Source organism: Arachis stenosperma, chromosome 2 (assembly GCF_014773155.1).
Source record: "Arachis stenosperma cultivar V10309 chromosome 2, arast.V10309.gnm1.PFL2, whole genome shotgun sequence".
In the NCBI taxonomy this organism is placed as follows: domain Eukaryota; kingdom Viridiplantae; phylum Streptophyta; class Magnoliopsida; order Fabales; family Fabaceae; genus Arachis; species Arachis stenosperma.
Genome location: NC_080378.1, coordinates 115,799,487 through 115,811,868, shown reverse-complemented (window position 1 = coordinate 115,811,868; position 12,382 = coordinate 115,799,487). Strand labels below are relative to the sequence as shown.

Below are 12,382 nucleotides of genomic sequence, written 5' to 3'. Positions count from 1 at the left end.
AATCCAGCATCACTATGGTTTCAGACTCAGGCGCACTGTAAGTTAACTTGATACTATTTAATATCAAGGAAGCATAAAGTTGAAATATAATGCCAAAGAATACAAAATTTCAGAGTATTACATATTTCTAGACAGAATGGTATGCGTGCAGCAACCAGCAATCCAATATTCACTACTTTAGTGTATATGACAAGGCTCTAGGTTATACAAAATTAGGATGTCATGTTTGTATAAGCAACCAGATAGCTAGCTTCTGCAAGCACAAACATGAATATGATGAAGCTAATGATTCAGCTATGCAGTGTATTATGTTACTAACCACATGATTTCTTCCAAAATTCCCATAGTTTCTAAATGAAATAATATAAATCATTATACCCTTAAATATAACAAGGGATACTGTAAAAGTTTCCTGGGGGCTTTAACAGCATATCATTGCCAACAAAATTTCTCATCAAACTAAACCGAATACATTCTATAGTGAGAAAAAAATGACACAAAACAAGTGAGAAAAACCACCTCATACATAAATGAAAGAAGGCCAAAATTATCTCCTTCCTGCAATCTTCAACAAAGGAGATATTATACCCTGAATCTCTTGCAATGACTGCTGAATCTTTATCTCCTCCTCTATAGACCGTTTGAGATTTTGGATATGAGCCCTGAGAGCTTCAGAGCCTCTAATTTCATTGACTCTCATTTTGAGAACCTTCCTTGTCAACCCCATCAACAAGCCGGAATATCTAGGCACAGTGCAATACTTCCTCAAGAACACCAGCAACAACTCCAGCTTCTCTGCATCCAAATTCGACACGCACACCATTAGCTTCTTCCTTGAAACTAGTTCCTCCATCACAGCCAAAACATTCCCGGGATTTTTCCCCTCCAATACTGAAACCAGAGCTTCCCCATGCCTAAAGTTCTTCAAAAGTTTATCGTGCTCACCAAGCTTCTCCTTCTTCGGCCTCATAATCAAGTAATCGCCTTCGGAGGGTTTCTCACCTTGCCCCCTCTGAAAGTACCTTAAATGGGAGGGCCGGAAAACCTTCTTCTTAGTGTGCTCCAAAGGCCTAATCCTCCAAAACAAGCTCTTTTCACTAACCCTGCCTTCGATTTCCTCTTCCTTAATCTTCCTCTTCCCAACATATATGATCCCATTAGAGGTTCCAATAACCCTAGTTTTACAATCTGGTGAATAAGCAACAGATAAAAGTGGCGCAGGGAACCTCATTGAATGTGTAACCTTCATTGATGAATAATCAAACACTTTCATGTACCCATCTAACCCAACACTCAAAACCCTAAATTGATTCAATTCCTCATCAGAATCACTTCCAATTCTTCCAACACATAACGAAGTAACCGTTTTGTTGTGTCCTTCCATGGAACACACGAGCTTCCCACCGGAGATCAAGTCCCAAAATTTCACCGAATTCCCACCTGCGGTGGCAACCATCCCTCCCGCCGGCAAGAACACAACATCCTCCACCGGATTTCCATGATTCACCTCAATCGCCGGTTTCGAATCCCCAACCCTAACATCCCAAAGCTTCACCGTGTGATCATAGGAACCGGTGATAAAAGTATCGGCGTCCACCGGAGAGGAATCTCCGCAGCGGACGTAATCCCGGTGGCCGCGTAGCTCCATCACCGGGGAATCACCAGCGGCGACGTCCCACACCTTCACAAGTGCATCATCGCCGGCGGAGATGACTCGGAGACGTTGGAGTTTCGGGTAGTGAACAAACCTGACCGGGCGTACGTGCGACCTGAGGCGGCGGAGGGCGGAGCGTGCGGCGGCAGAGCCCCCGCCGACGTCAAAGACCTGGACAAGACCGGAGAGATCGCCGGCGGCTAGGAGGCGGCCGTCGGATCGAAACGAAAGGGAGCTGACGACGTCCTTGAAGGAGGTGATGGTGGTGGTTGGCGAATCGAGGGGATCGTTTTGGGGTTTGTAGATTGAGACGGTGGCGGAGTGTGCAGCCGCGAAGGGGTGAGGAGAGGAAGGGGAGAAGGTGAGGGAAGGGACCGAGATGAGGTTTTGAATCTGAGTGTTCTTGAAGGAGGACCAGTACTTTGATTCTGGGGTTTGATTTTGGGTTCTGGGTTTGGGTTTTTGTTTAGGCTTGACAGGGAAGATTTTCGGTTGGGAAGAATGTAGTGGTTCCGCCATTGACGATGGAGCTTCGAAGCAGAGAGAGAAAGTGGAAGTGGAAGTGAAAGTGAAAGAGGTTTAGGGTTTAAGGGAAGTTGGAACCAACGATGATCTTCATATATGCTGTCTTGTGTTTTGGCCTTTTGGGTATATTAGGGTTGGAGTGTTACGGCGTCGTTTTTGCTAAAACAACTAAAATAAAGGAAAAACATACCAAAATTAAAATCCCTGACAGACAAAAAAAAAACTAACAAATACATGTTAAATTTTATTTTAATAAATACATAATAAATAATAAATTTATTAAGAATTTTACATATCTTTTGGAAAAAAAAATTCAATTGATAACTTTAATATATATCAATCACTTCATTCCTCTCATTAGAGTATTAGACCGTTGGTAGTGATCATAGCTTCAGCCGTAATTCGATTATTTCCTAATAATTGTTGTACTTCACAAAGTTACGATAATTTATTGAAAAAAAGGATGCACATCAACTCATTCATCTGGCATAATCAAATTATACGGAAAGAAACATGGAAGTTGTGATGACACCATAGAGAAATAAATCAAGAAATGCAAAACTTAGGAGAGCCTTGAACAAAATCAAAATGTTATAAACATTTTATATAAAAGAAGAATTATATATTCCTTGACATTTTTTATGATACAATATACACGCTGAGCAACTATATTCCCTCCCTAAGTCACATCCTAAGTTGAGGGTGGTAGAAGATTAGTTACTAACATCTCTTCCACTTTATACATGTCACATTCCTTACAAATTCAACACCTCCATAAAAAGATAAATTAAATCACCCATTTCACTAATTTGCTATCACAAAACTCTCCAACCTCTCTCAAAGCTATTTGTACACTGAAAACAAGAACTTCCTTACTTGCTGCAACTATTTCAGAAACAGTACAAAATATGTCTTTGTTCTTTCAACATTGGCGGATACAAAGAACACAACATTAGGGGGTGGCTAGCCTCAAATTCTGCTGAACTCCATGTCATGAACTATACATCATATGTATGCTAGCGAGCCGCGGTCAAGGTCTGGCTGTGGTCGACCGCGTGTCGGAGTTGGTGGCCTCTGAATATTAAGTTCCTATTGTAACAAGAACAAAAAAAGATAAACATTTAGAGACTTGATTTGAAACGTTTAAATATCATATGGATTTTGTTTTCAAACTTTCATACAATATATAATATAAAGACTTCAATACAAAATGTAGAGACCTAATTAAAAATTGAGTGAATCTAAAAAAATCTCCAAAGTAATTTAACCTTAAACAAACACAGTACACGAAAGCACGAAACTGCATTAAGGTCCTCACCTGCATCCATGTTTCATCCATGACGCGCTCAGGAGATGTCTCTGGAGACTGAAGGGGTGGCGGTAGGGGGTGGATCAATTTTGGAACCACTACCAAGCCACGGCCAACGACCAGTATGGCACCAGCATTGTTTGCCGTTCCTAAACAACACGCGCTGTGTGAGACTCAAATGCAAATACGGACAAAGGAGAGAACTGGTGGGGAATTACACTTACCACAATAGTTAGTTGCAGAAAAAAGCGTAATCAATTGTCCCTGTGCGAATCGTTCAAAGCCATCCATGACACATTCATGGGCCCTTATAATTAGCTGTAGTTTATTTTTCTTGCAGAACTCGGTTACACGGTCAGGCTGCACAAAATAAATATTCAACAGGTCAGTTGTGCCTTGTCGTTGATCAAACATGGAGACTTGTCTGTGGTTAATTAACTAATATTCAATAACCAACTGCACATATAGTACGAAAGGTCTATGTTCGCAATGCATGATGAACCACTACGTACCCCAAAAGTGACAAGGCCTGGTCCTCTGGCATTTGGTCTCAAACCCTCTACACTATCATTTTCTGTAGGATCGGACCTACAAACATGTAAATGTTATAAAAAAGGAATGAAAACACTTAAAAACTGTAAAAACCGCATGTTCAACCCAGCAAAACGAGAGAGAAGGAAAGCATACCACAGAAGGTCCATCAAAATAATAGATCCTGCATCCATTGTTATGGGCCTTTCAAGCTTCTCTATCTGTTCTACAGAATTGATAGACCTTCCAATGCCACCATGCATACAGATAATTTTCTTTTCAATAAGAGCTGCAAGTGGAAGATAGTTGAAAAGTTGATTGAACCTCGTCCATGCCCAGATTCCATCATTTTCCCCCTATAGGAACACCAGTTAATTGTAGAATAATAGAATGTAGAGTTAAATCCAATTAATGACTATATGCACATTCTATCCGTACCATCCTTTCAATACACTCAATACGAAAACCAAATAGTGCATTTATGTCGGCAGCTTCATGGTTACCACGTATCAGGTGAACATTCTCAGGATACTCAATCTGCAGAATCACAAGGGCAGTACGTGATCGGTTATAAAGATAAAAACAAAAATAATAATTAAAATACAACTGCATATACATATTAATATAATTGAAGTAGCTTACCTTAAGCGCAAGCAGCAAGGTAATGGTTTCCAAGCTGTGCTGTCCTCTATCAACATAATCTCCCAAAAACAGGTAGTCAATATACCTGAAACATTATGAGTACCAAATTAAAAATAATAAATAAATGAATAATACGAAGGACATAGGCACATAGCAAGAGATCAATGTCGCCAATAAGTTCTAATTGAACCATTACCAAGAGTGAAAGTGTTATTTACTTATAGCACCAGAGAGAACAGATGAACTTTGCTATTAAAGGAAATGTCACATAATTAACTTAAGGTGACTACTTATACAAAGACATCTTCATGTGAAGATGATAGCTAAAAATTATTAGATGTTTTGATATGTTAGACTAAACTGCTTAACATAACACATGTCAATCTCTTAGCTAAAAAAACCTTCCAATGAAGATAGCCACCTTAATTTATTTACCCCAAATCGTCAATTCAATATTGTAATTCTCCACAAAACAGGTCACCTCAGAGTATAGCTAATGGACATATTTCAAGTAAATCCCGATAAACCAAATTCATAGTATATGCCTCCAAAAACTGAATGTTAATGCTTATTATACAGCTCAGACAATTTCACATATTACATAATAGAACCCTGTATTACTAAGGGCTATGTTGTAGGTATACACTAGAGATCATGCATAGGAAGTTGTGGGTATTTTTGGAAGTAAATTACTGCTATATGAGGGAACCATGGGTACACACAACTTCGAAAGGAATTAGGAGGGTAAAGGTCCCCTTTTGTCCAGGCCAGATCCTTTATTTTCAATATCCATACTTGTATTATATATGGCCACATTAATATATATCAGTTTCAGTTTCATCTTTAAATATTATCAGGTTCACATTACTGCATTATGCTCTTGAATACCTAGAAACTGTGTTTTTCCAATTAATGCATGAGGGGATCACTAAAACCATTGGAAAATCACCAGAAGAGACATGATCTGATTGATAACCAATCTTATACATAAGCAGTTTTGACACAAAAACACCACTAATCTACCAATGAATAAATAGCATACGTACGTGATGTCTCCCGCAGTTGAAGGAAATCCATATTCATCAAATAGTCGCATCAAATCACCAAACTGACCATGAAGATCACCAAATACTTTGATAGGAGCTTTTAACTGAAGAACAGTTGGTTCTTGCATAAATATTTGCTCGGCAGCATAGCATAATTCACCGACTTCATAAGAATCCAAGAAGAATCGTCTGTTTGCAGGTGCTTTCCAGTTGCGTGGCCTAAGCAAATTCGAAATTATCTGGCAGGAAAGAAATGATAATAAGTTATTGATTTAAACATTTAGTGCAGTGACATGATAATTAAAAAGGTAGATATAAATATTGCAAAGCCAGTAACAAAAAGGAAACAAAAACATGCATCAAATAACACTTGCCTTTTTATGTAATCCCTGAGGGGATTTCTGCCTAGTGAATTTTTTGGTAGGATATGGTGTATCATTATTTACAGGAACCATGCGTCTGCTTTCATTTTCAAATTGATCCAGCGATAGCTGTCTCACCATTCCACCTAGGTTACCTACGGCCTCTTTAGCAACTACAACCTGTAATGAAATATATATGATTTCGCAGTCTTGAGAGGAATAATTGAGTTATAAACAAAGATCCAAAGCACATACCGCTCTGGGATGAAGGCGAACATCGCCTTCTGTGTCACTGCCATCTGAAACTGTTTCTGCAGCTTGTGAGTTGTCATCTGATAGCGATGTTTCTTCAGCAGGACTATTTGACGCCTGCACAGCTTGCCAGACTGCATTCGCTACCTCAGCTTCTGCAGCTGATGCTTCCCTAAGCTTCTCCATGGAGTTTCTGTCCATTCTGGTAATAATTAAATACATCAGTTATAAAATTGAAATATCATAAGCATGAGGTAGATATGTTAAGCTTGCAATAACAGGAAGAGTTATATACCCTAAGCCGCCAGATGAGGGAACATCTGGCCCAGAATCTGAACTTGGTGTTGTTACGCTATAATTTACATTAGACTGGCCGAATTTGGGGCTTGAAATAGGTGAAGTTCTCTCAGATGTTAACACAGGAGAATTAGTGTCAGATTGAAAGGGTGAATTTTCTGCCACTAATAAATCATCTAGTAGTGAATCTGCAGAAAATAACATGGTTATATTAGAACATCATAACCAATATAACAAATTTTGTAATTTCTAAGACAATCAACTTATTTGGGGGAAAATCACAAGATTACTTAGGGCCAACGACAATGACCATTTCTCAATGAATCACTGTAAGATCTTAACTAGTTCCGAGTAGGACTTTTGATCTTTTTTGCCAAGAGGGTATTCAAGACTAGAGCTCTACACAACTGCCAATCATCCTTAAAGGGACAATGATTCACCTTTATCCCGTACACATACTAGATTATAGACTAGAAGCAAGGAGGAGTTGAGCTGCAACGCTATGACCCCGAGGGACGGGCAGTCAACATATATTGGGGCCTCCCTTCTCGAATCTGGACACCAGTACCACTCTTTGTTTTTTCCCCCTTCTTCCATTAATTAAGTATACCGACTTCTATCAAATGATCATTGTTTATTTAAGTCATTTAAATTTAGACCAGAAGAACAAAACAGCATATTAAGAAAGTAGATTTTCTTTATTGTGAAAAAGGTGGAAATCAATTCATGTGATCCTGACTGTTTTTCTAATAACCCAAGTGAATATGCCACGTTTAGTTTTCAACTTTGAATTCTGTAACATGAGTACTCACCTCCTCTAAGACCACCATAGATGTATATACGAACACCAACAGCCGCTGCTGCATGGCGACAACGACGCAAAAGATCCAAAGGAGGGTCATAATCATGACCTTTGTTTGGGCGTGACGAGGCCACAATGCCATTTCTATCCAACCAAACCCCAGCCGCTGTGTCGAGTACTGTCAAAACAAGTAAAGGAAGATTAAATATTAATATGTATTGGCTAAAAAAGCATTTGAAGAAAAAAAAATGAAACAAAAAAAATTGATAATAACAGAAATACAGACTACCTGCAATGGCTGCTTCACCTTCTACAGCCCGTCCACCTTTGAGAACGCCTCCTGTAACGTGCAATCGTGCACCAACAAAAACCTAGAATGCAATGCCACAACCCATTACCAAAATGCTTTAAGTGGAATGAATAAATTGGTTAACATAATCGACATTTGACACGATTATAAAATCAAATCGACATACCAGTTCTAAGCCATTGACCATATTTTCATAAAACAACTAAAAGACATCTAGAAATAGCATGGAATCTGCCATTTACTAGGAGAGAAATCCACTTAAAATATTTCTAGAACTTCGCAACGGTCCCTCTTCATTAATTATGAGAGTGCGGATTACTTCAAGATATAGATATAAAACTAATTAAAACATTATCGGGATCATAAATGTTTCATGCGCATTAATGTTAGCTATTAGATGAAGATAAAGCTTGATTGCATTTAAGAAGGAAATCTCTTCCTCGATGAAAGTGAGACCCACAATCTACCGAAGTTCCTTTTAGCCATTAGATCAAGATTTTAGTAAGGTCAATGCATTACTGACTGCTCGCACGTGCATAAATAAGAACATATATGGTCATAATTAATGTGTCAAATAACTTCATTATTTAAAAATAACAATGTTAAAGGCATCCCCATGATGACAAAAATCATTTTTCCCCATTACAGGAATATCTCACTTACCGCAGCATGTTGATACCTTGGTGAAGGGGAAACTCCAGGTGCGAGTGTCCATTCCCACTGGCCATTCCTATGCATGAGCAGTCCATATGCATCTGCTAGTGGCTGCTCACATAAATACAATAAATGTATTCATATTTCACCGAATAATGCTCAAGTAAGAGATTCATGAAGATAACAATTTTACAAAGAAGCGTATCATTTTGCTCCCATAGAATCACTTATAACCTACTTGAGCACAGATTAGCACACACAGCTTCCTAAAAGCGACAAGAAACAATAACAAGATGAAAACAGCAACACAGATCATACCGCTCCAGAAGAGTCTCTTCCACCACAAAGCAAAAACATTCCATCTGAACGAGCACTAGCAGTAGCATACCTATAGATTGAGGTAGACAAATTTAAAACTGACATGCCTTCATGTACGTTGAGAAACAGAGAGTCAAAAACAGTATTAGACATGCTTACATTCTAGCAGAAGGTCTATCGCCTTCTGGGTTCAGCTTCTGCCACATGTAAGGTTTTTGTGCCGTATCCAAAGCCCAAGCATCAGAAACAACTCTTTTCCCTATCGCATGGTTAAAAAAACAGAGAAACTATTTATTATATATTACATGACAATATCTGCCAACATAATTATTAAGAATGGAATGTAAACCAAAATCAAAACAATGCTTCAGTATCTCCCAAAATTTGATAAACCCGGAACCAACGTGTACTCCCCATATGCATGGCATTCTAAGTTGATATTATTATTCATGTTTCACTTCATCATTTTGCCTACTCAATGGTTTCAAGTAGAAAACTATTAATGCCTATCTTATTGAAAGTTTAAACCTCAATTATAAAAAGAAAATGCAAACAAAAAAGTTTATCTACAAAATGGTGCCAAGCTTCCCTCACCATCATTTCCGCTGACAGTAACAAGATATCTCTGAGCAACCAAATCCATTACATGGCCATAGCGAGGCCCAGGTCCTTGCCCTTGTACAACAACTCTGCATTCAAGAATATCATAATTTTGCCAAGATCCCTAGAGCAACAGCAAAAAGGATAAAAGTTTGTTTGATATCAACAAAGCTCACCTGTGCCATTTGAATTTATCATTGGTCATGTCAAGCACATAGAGATCATCAGTAGAATGCCCAGCAGGCCCTATGCCACCCTATACAAAACAAATAATAAATAAATAATCAAACAGATCATTTCAACACTAAAACTCCATCAGAACCAAAACCAGTGACCACAGAAGCAATATCATTCACGCAATTACCTGAAAAACAACCATAGTACCAACGGCGGCAGCAGCATGAGCTGCCCGAGGAGATGGAGGCTCTCCGGCAGGTTTAAGACTGAAACACTCAAAACAACAACAAAAGCGGCAAAAGATCATAACTTGAGCTTCAATTCAACTACCCAATATACTCAATTACTCATACACCCAAAACAAAAAGTCCCCAAATTATCCAAAACTTTAAACTTTTCAATAATTCAGAAAATAGGGTATTCAATTCATTCAACTCACCTACTCCATTTTCTCGTTAGAACATCATACGAATGAACCGAATTGGTAACTCCAGCTAACCCTGCAAAAATGAAATTCAAAAACACCCAAAATTAACCAAATTGAGCACCTCCTAGCTCAACGAATAAACTCAAATGAGGAAGCTTGTTACTGATTCCGGGAGCTGAGGAAGATCCTCCCTCGATGGCGGTGGCGCCGCCGAAAAGGATGAGCCTTGGTCCGTGAGATTTGGTGGCGGCGACGGCGGTGAGTGTGTGGCCGCATCGTGGCCCCGGCGCGTCTTCATCAGTGTCCCAAAACGTCTCTAATGGCCGATACGTAGGAGCAGGGTAGAGCCACGGTTTCGAACCCATCACAATTCCAAACAATTTTGAACGAAAATCCTCCGATTTACAACAAAGAAATGAAGAACAAAAACCCTAATTGGGCATTGACGGTGGCAAACACGGTGGCGCCGCCGATTACGGAGGGGGCCCGGACCAGCTCCGGACCCAATCAAAAACCTATATTGGGTCTCTCTTTTTCTTCGTTTTTTCTTTATTTTTTTCTTAAAAAATCATTCTTTTTATTTTTAATTTAATAGATCATTGGGGAAAAAATGGAAATGGCGTTGGGAAGTTAAATAGGGAAGTGTTTGAAGTTAGAAACTTAGAATTCAGAGAAAAAAAGAAGGAAGAGGAGAAAGCTTTATGTGTGTGTCAGTGTATTTTAGGATTGAGATTTGAGAGTCTCAATTTCTTTTTGGGTGCCAAGTGGTTTCCATTGAAGCATTGCATGAGAGAGAGAGAACCCTTTTGAAAAAGTAAGAAGATTTTTTATATTTTTATTAGTACTAAATTTTAAGACAGCTATGGTCCTAAAGTCAAAGGCCAAAATGGTCTTTTAAGGGTTGTCTTTACAATTTTTTTTTTGGGGGGGCAATCTTAGGCGGCTGGCTAAATTGGATATTTTTCTTTTTAAGATTGTAAGTTTTTATGCACTCTAATGAATTTTTGATATTTTCTATGAGAAATATAAGAAGTTTCATTATGGATAATTACATAAGTGAAATCATGTTTACATGCTAAAAGAAAAACATTGCAAAAATAACTTCCTAGATATAAAAGAGGTGAAAATTATATATTTTTATATTGTTGTCTAGAAATGGAATAATAGCATTAAGATATTGTCTCCATTCAAAAGAATTCAAATGTTGACAAAGTTATGAGTTTGCCCAAAGAATTGAGAATACAATATGAACTTAATGAAGATATCATAAGAGGAGGTCAAAAGTATTTGTTTTTTTCACTTGTGGTTTGATAGATCTAGTCAAAAGCATATTGCCTTAGGTTGGGAAAGTTTGCCTTTGATCAAAGGCAACAGTTTGGACAGGTTTAGGCAACATTTTTTAATTGCTTCAAACAAAAAGTGTTGCAATACATTAAGTATTGCCATTTGCTAAATAATTTACCTTACAACTATATTTTAAGAGGTTAACTATCAATTTAATATTCAAAAAATTCAGTCATTGACGAAAAGTTTCTGAAAAACAAAACAGTTTTTAAATAATTTAAAAATACGATAAAAAATTTAATAAATATTATATTTGTTATAAATAACAAAAAATTTTCATATTTGATAAACAGTCTCAAAATTACTTTGTTTATAAATTTGATATATTTATTTATAAATTAAGTTATGAATGTAGAAAAATTATGAAATGAAAAAAAAAAAACTAAAATAGAGAAGATAAAAGAGGGAAGGGTAACATTGCACATACATTGTGTCACTTTGCTGTTGCATTCACATATAGACATTTCATTTTAGAAGTTAAACTTTCATTAAACCAAATTTAATGAATAATTTGAATAAAAGTAAACAATTGAATAATTTAACTAGACTCCAATGTGGTTGTGAATCGCGTGAGATGATGCCACTTTTCCATGCTAGCAAGCGCACATCACATGCATGATGCATCAACCCTAATTATTATTGCCATTTCCATTTGCATGCACTTCTAATTGTCCCCACGTTATTTTTTGTTTTTGTTGGAATATGTTATTTATTTTAGAAATAATTCTATTCAAATATTTAAAAATATTATACATGCACTAAAAATCAGTTATTATATATTTATACATATTAATTTATATAACTTTTTAACTAAATAATTAACCACTAGAACAATCAAACTTATAATAATAGACCAATAATTAAATTTGTTTATAATAATTTGATAAAAGGATTTATGATATGTTAATATGTATTCTATATAATTTTTTTTGTATACATGTAATATAATTATTAGAATTTTATAAATAAAATGATTTTTTTAAAGTCAATTTTTGTGTATCTATGGTTCGAACTAGAATTCATCAGTTAATGAAAAAGAATATTTTTTTATCTAAAGAACAAATTCTAAAATGACAACTTCTACGAGCGACTAAACATGTATTTGTTTGGATGAATAAAGTATTTTAATGGA

The 12,382-nt window shown here is 37.0% G+C and overlaps 2 protein-coding genes across 2 annotated transcripts; both read right to left on the bottom strand.

Moving 5' to 3' along the window:
* Positions 1-274: 274 nt before the first annotated feature.
* On the bottom strand, positions 275-2,256 carry LOC130960264 (protein SLOW WALKER 1). Its single transcript, XM_057885631.1, has one exon. The coding sequence runs from the start codon at positions 2,171-2,173 to the stop codon at positions 548-550; it is 1,626 nt and encodes a 541-aa protein (XP_057741614.1). The 5' UTR covers positions 2,174-2,256; the 3' UTR covers positions 275-547.
* A 496-nt stretch (positions 2,257-2,752) lies between these two features.
* Positions 2,753-10,701, bottom strand: LOC130960948 (serine/threonine-protein phosphatase BSL1). The gene is made up of 21 exons (XM_057886505.1): positions 10,070-10,701; positions 9,919-9,979; positions 9,667-9,745; positions 9,479-9,558; positions 9,297-9,391; positions 8,862-8,961; positions 8,703-8,772; positions 8,394-8,495; positions 7,710-7,791; positions 7,431-7,598; positions 6,617-6,806; positions 6,325-6,523; positions 6,082-6,249; positions 5,708-5,946; positions 4,662-4,746; positions 4,458-4,556; positions 4,176-4,375; positions 4,001-4,076; positions 3,713-3,848; positions 3,498-3,637; positions 2,753-3,268 (listed from the first exon to the last, which is right to left on the bottom strand). The coding sequence occupies exons 1-21, from the start codon at positions 10,269-10,271 to the stop codon at positions 3,185-3,187; spliced, it is 2,655 nt and encodes an 884-aa protein (XP_057742488.1). The 5' UTR covers positions 10,272-10,701; the 3' UTR covers positions 2,753-3,184.
* Between the last annotated feature and the right edge of the window lie 1,681 nt (positions 10,702-12,382).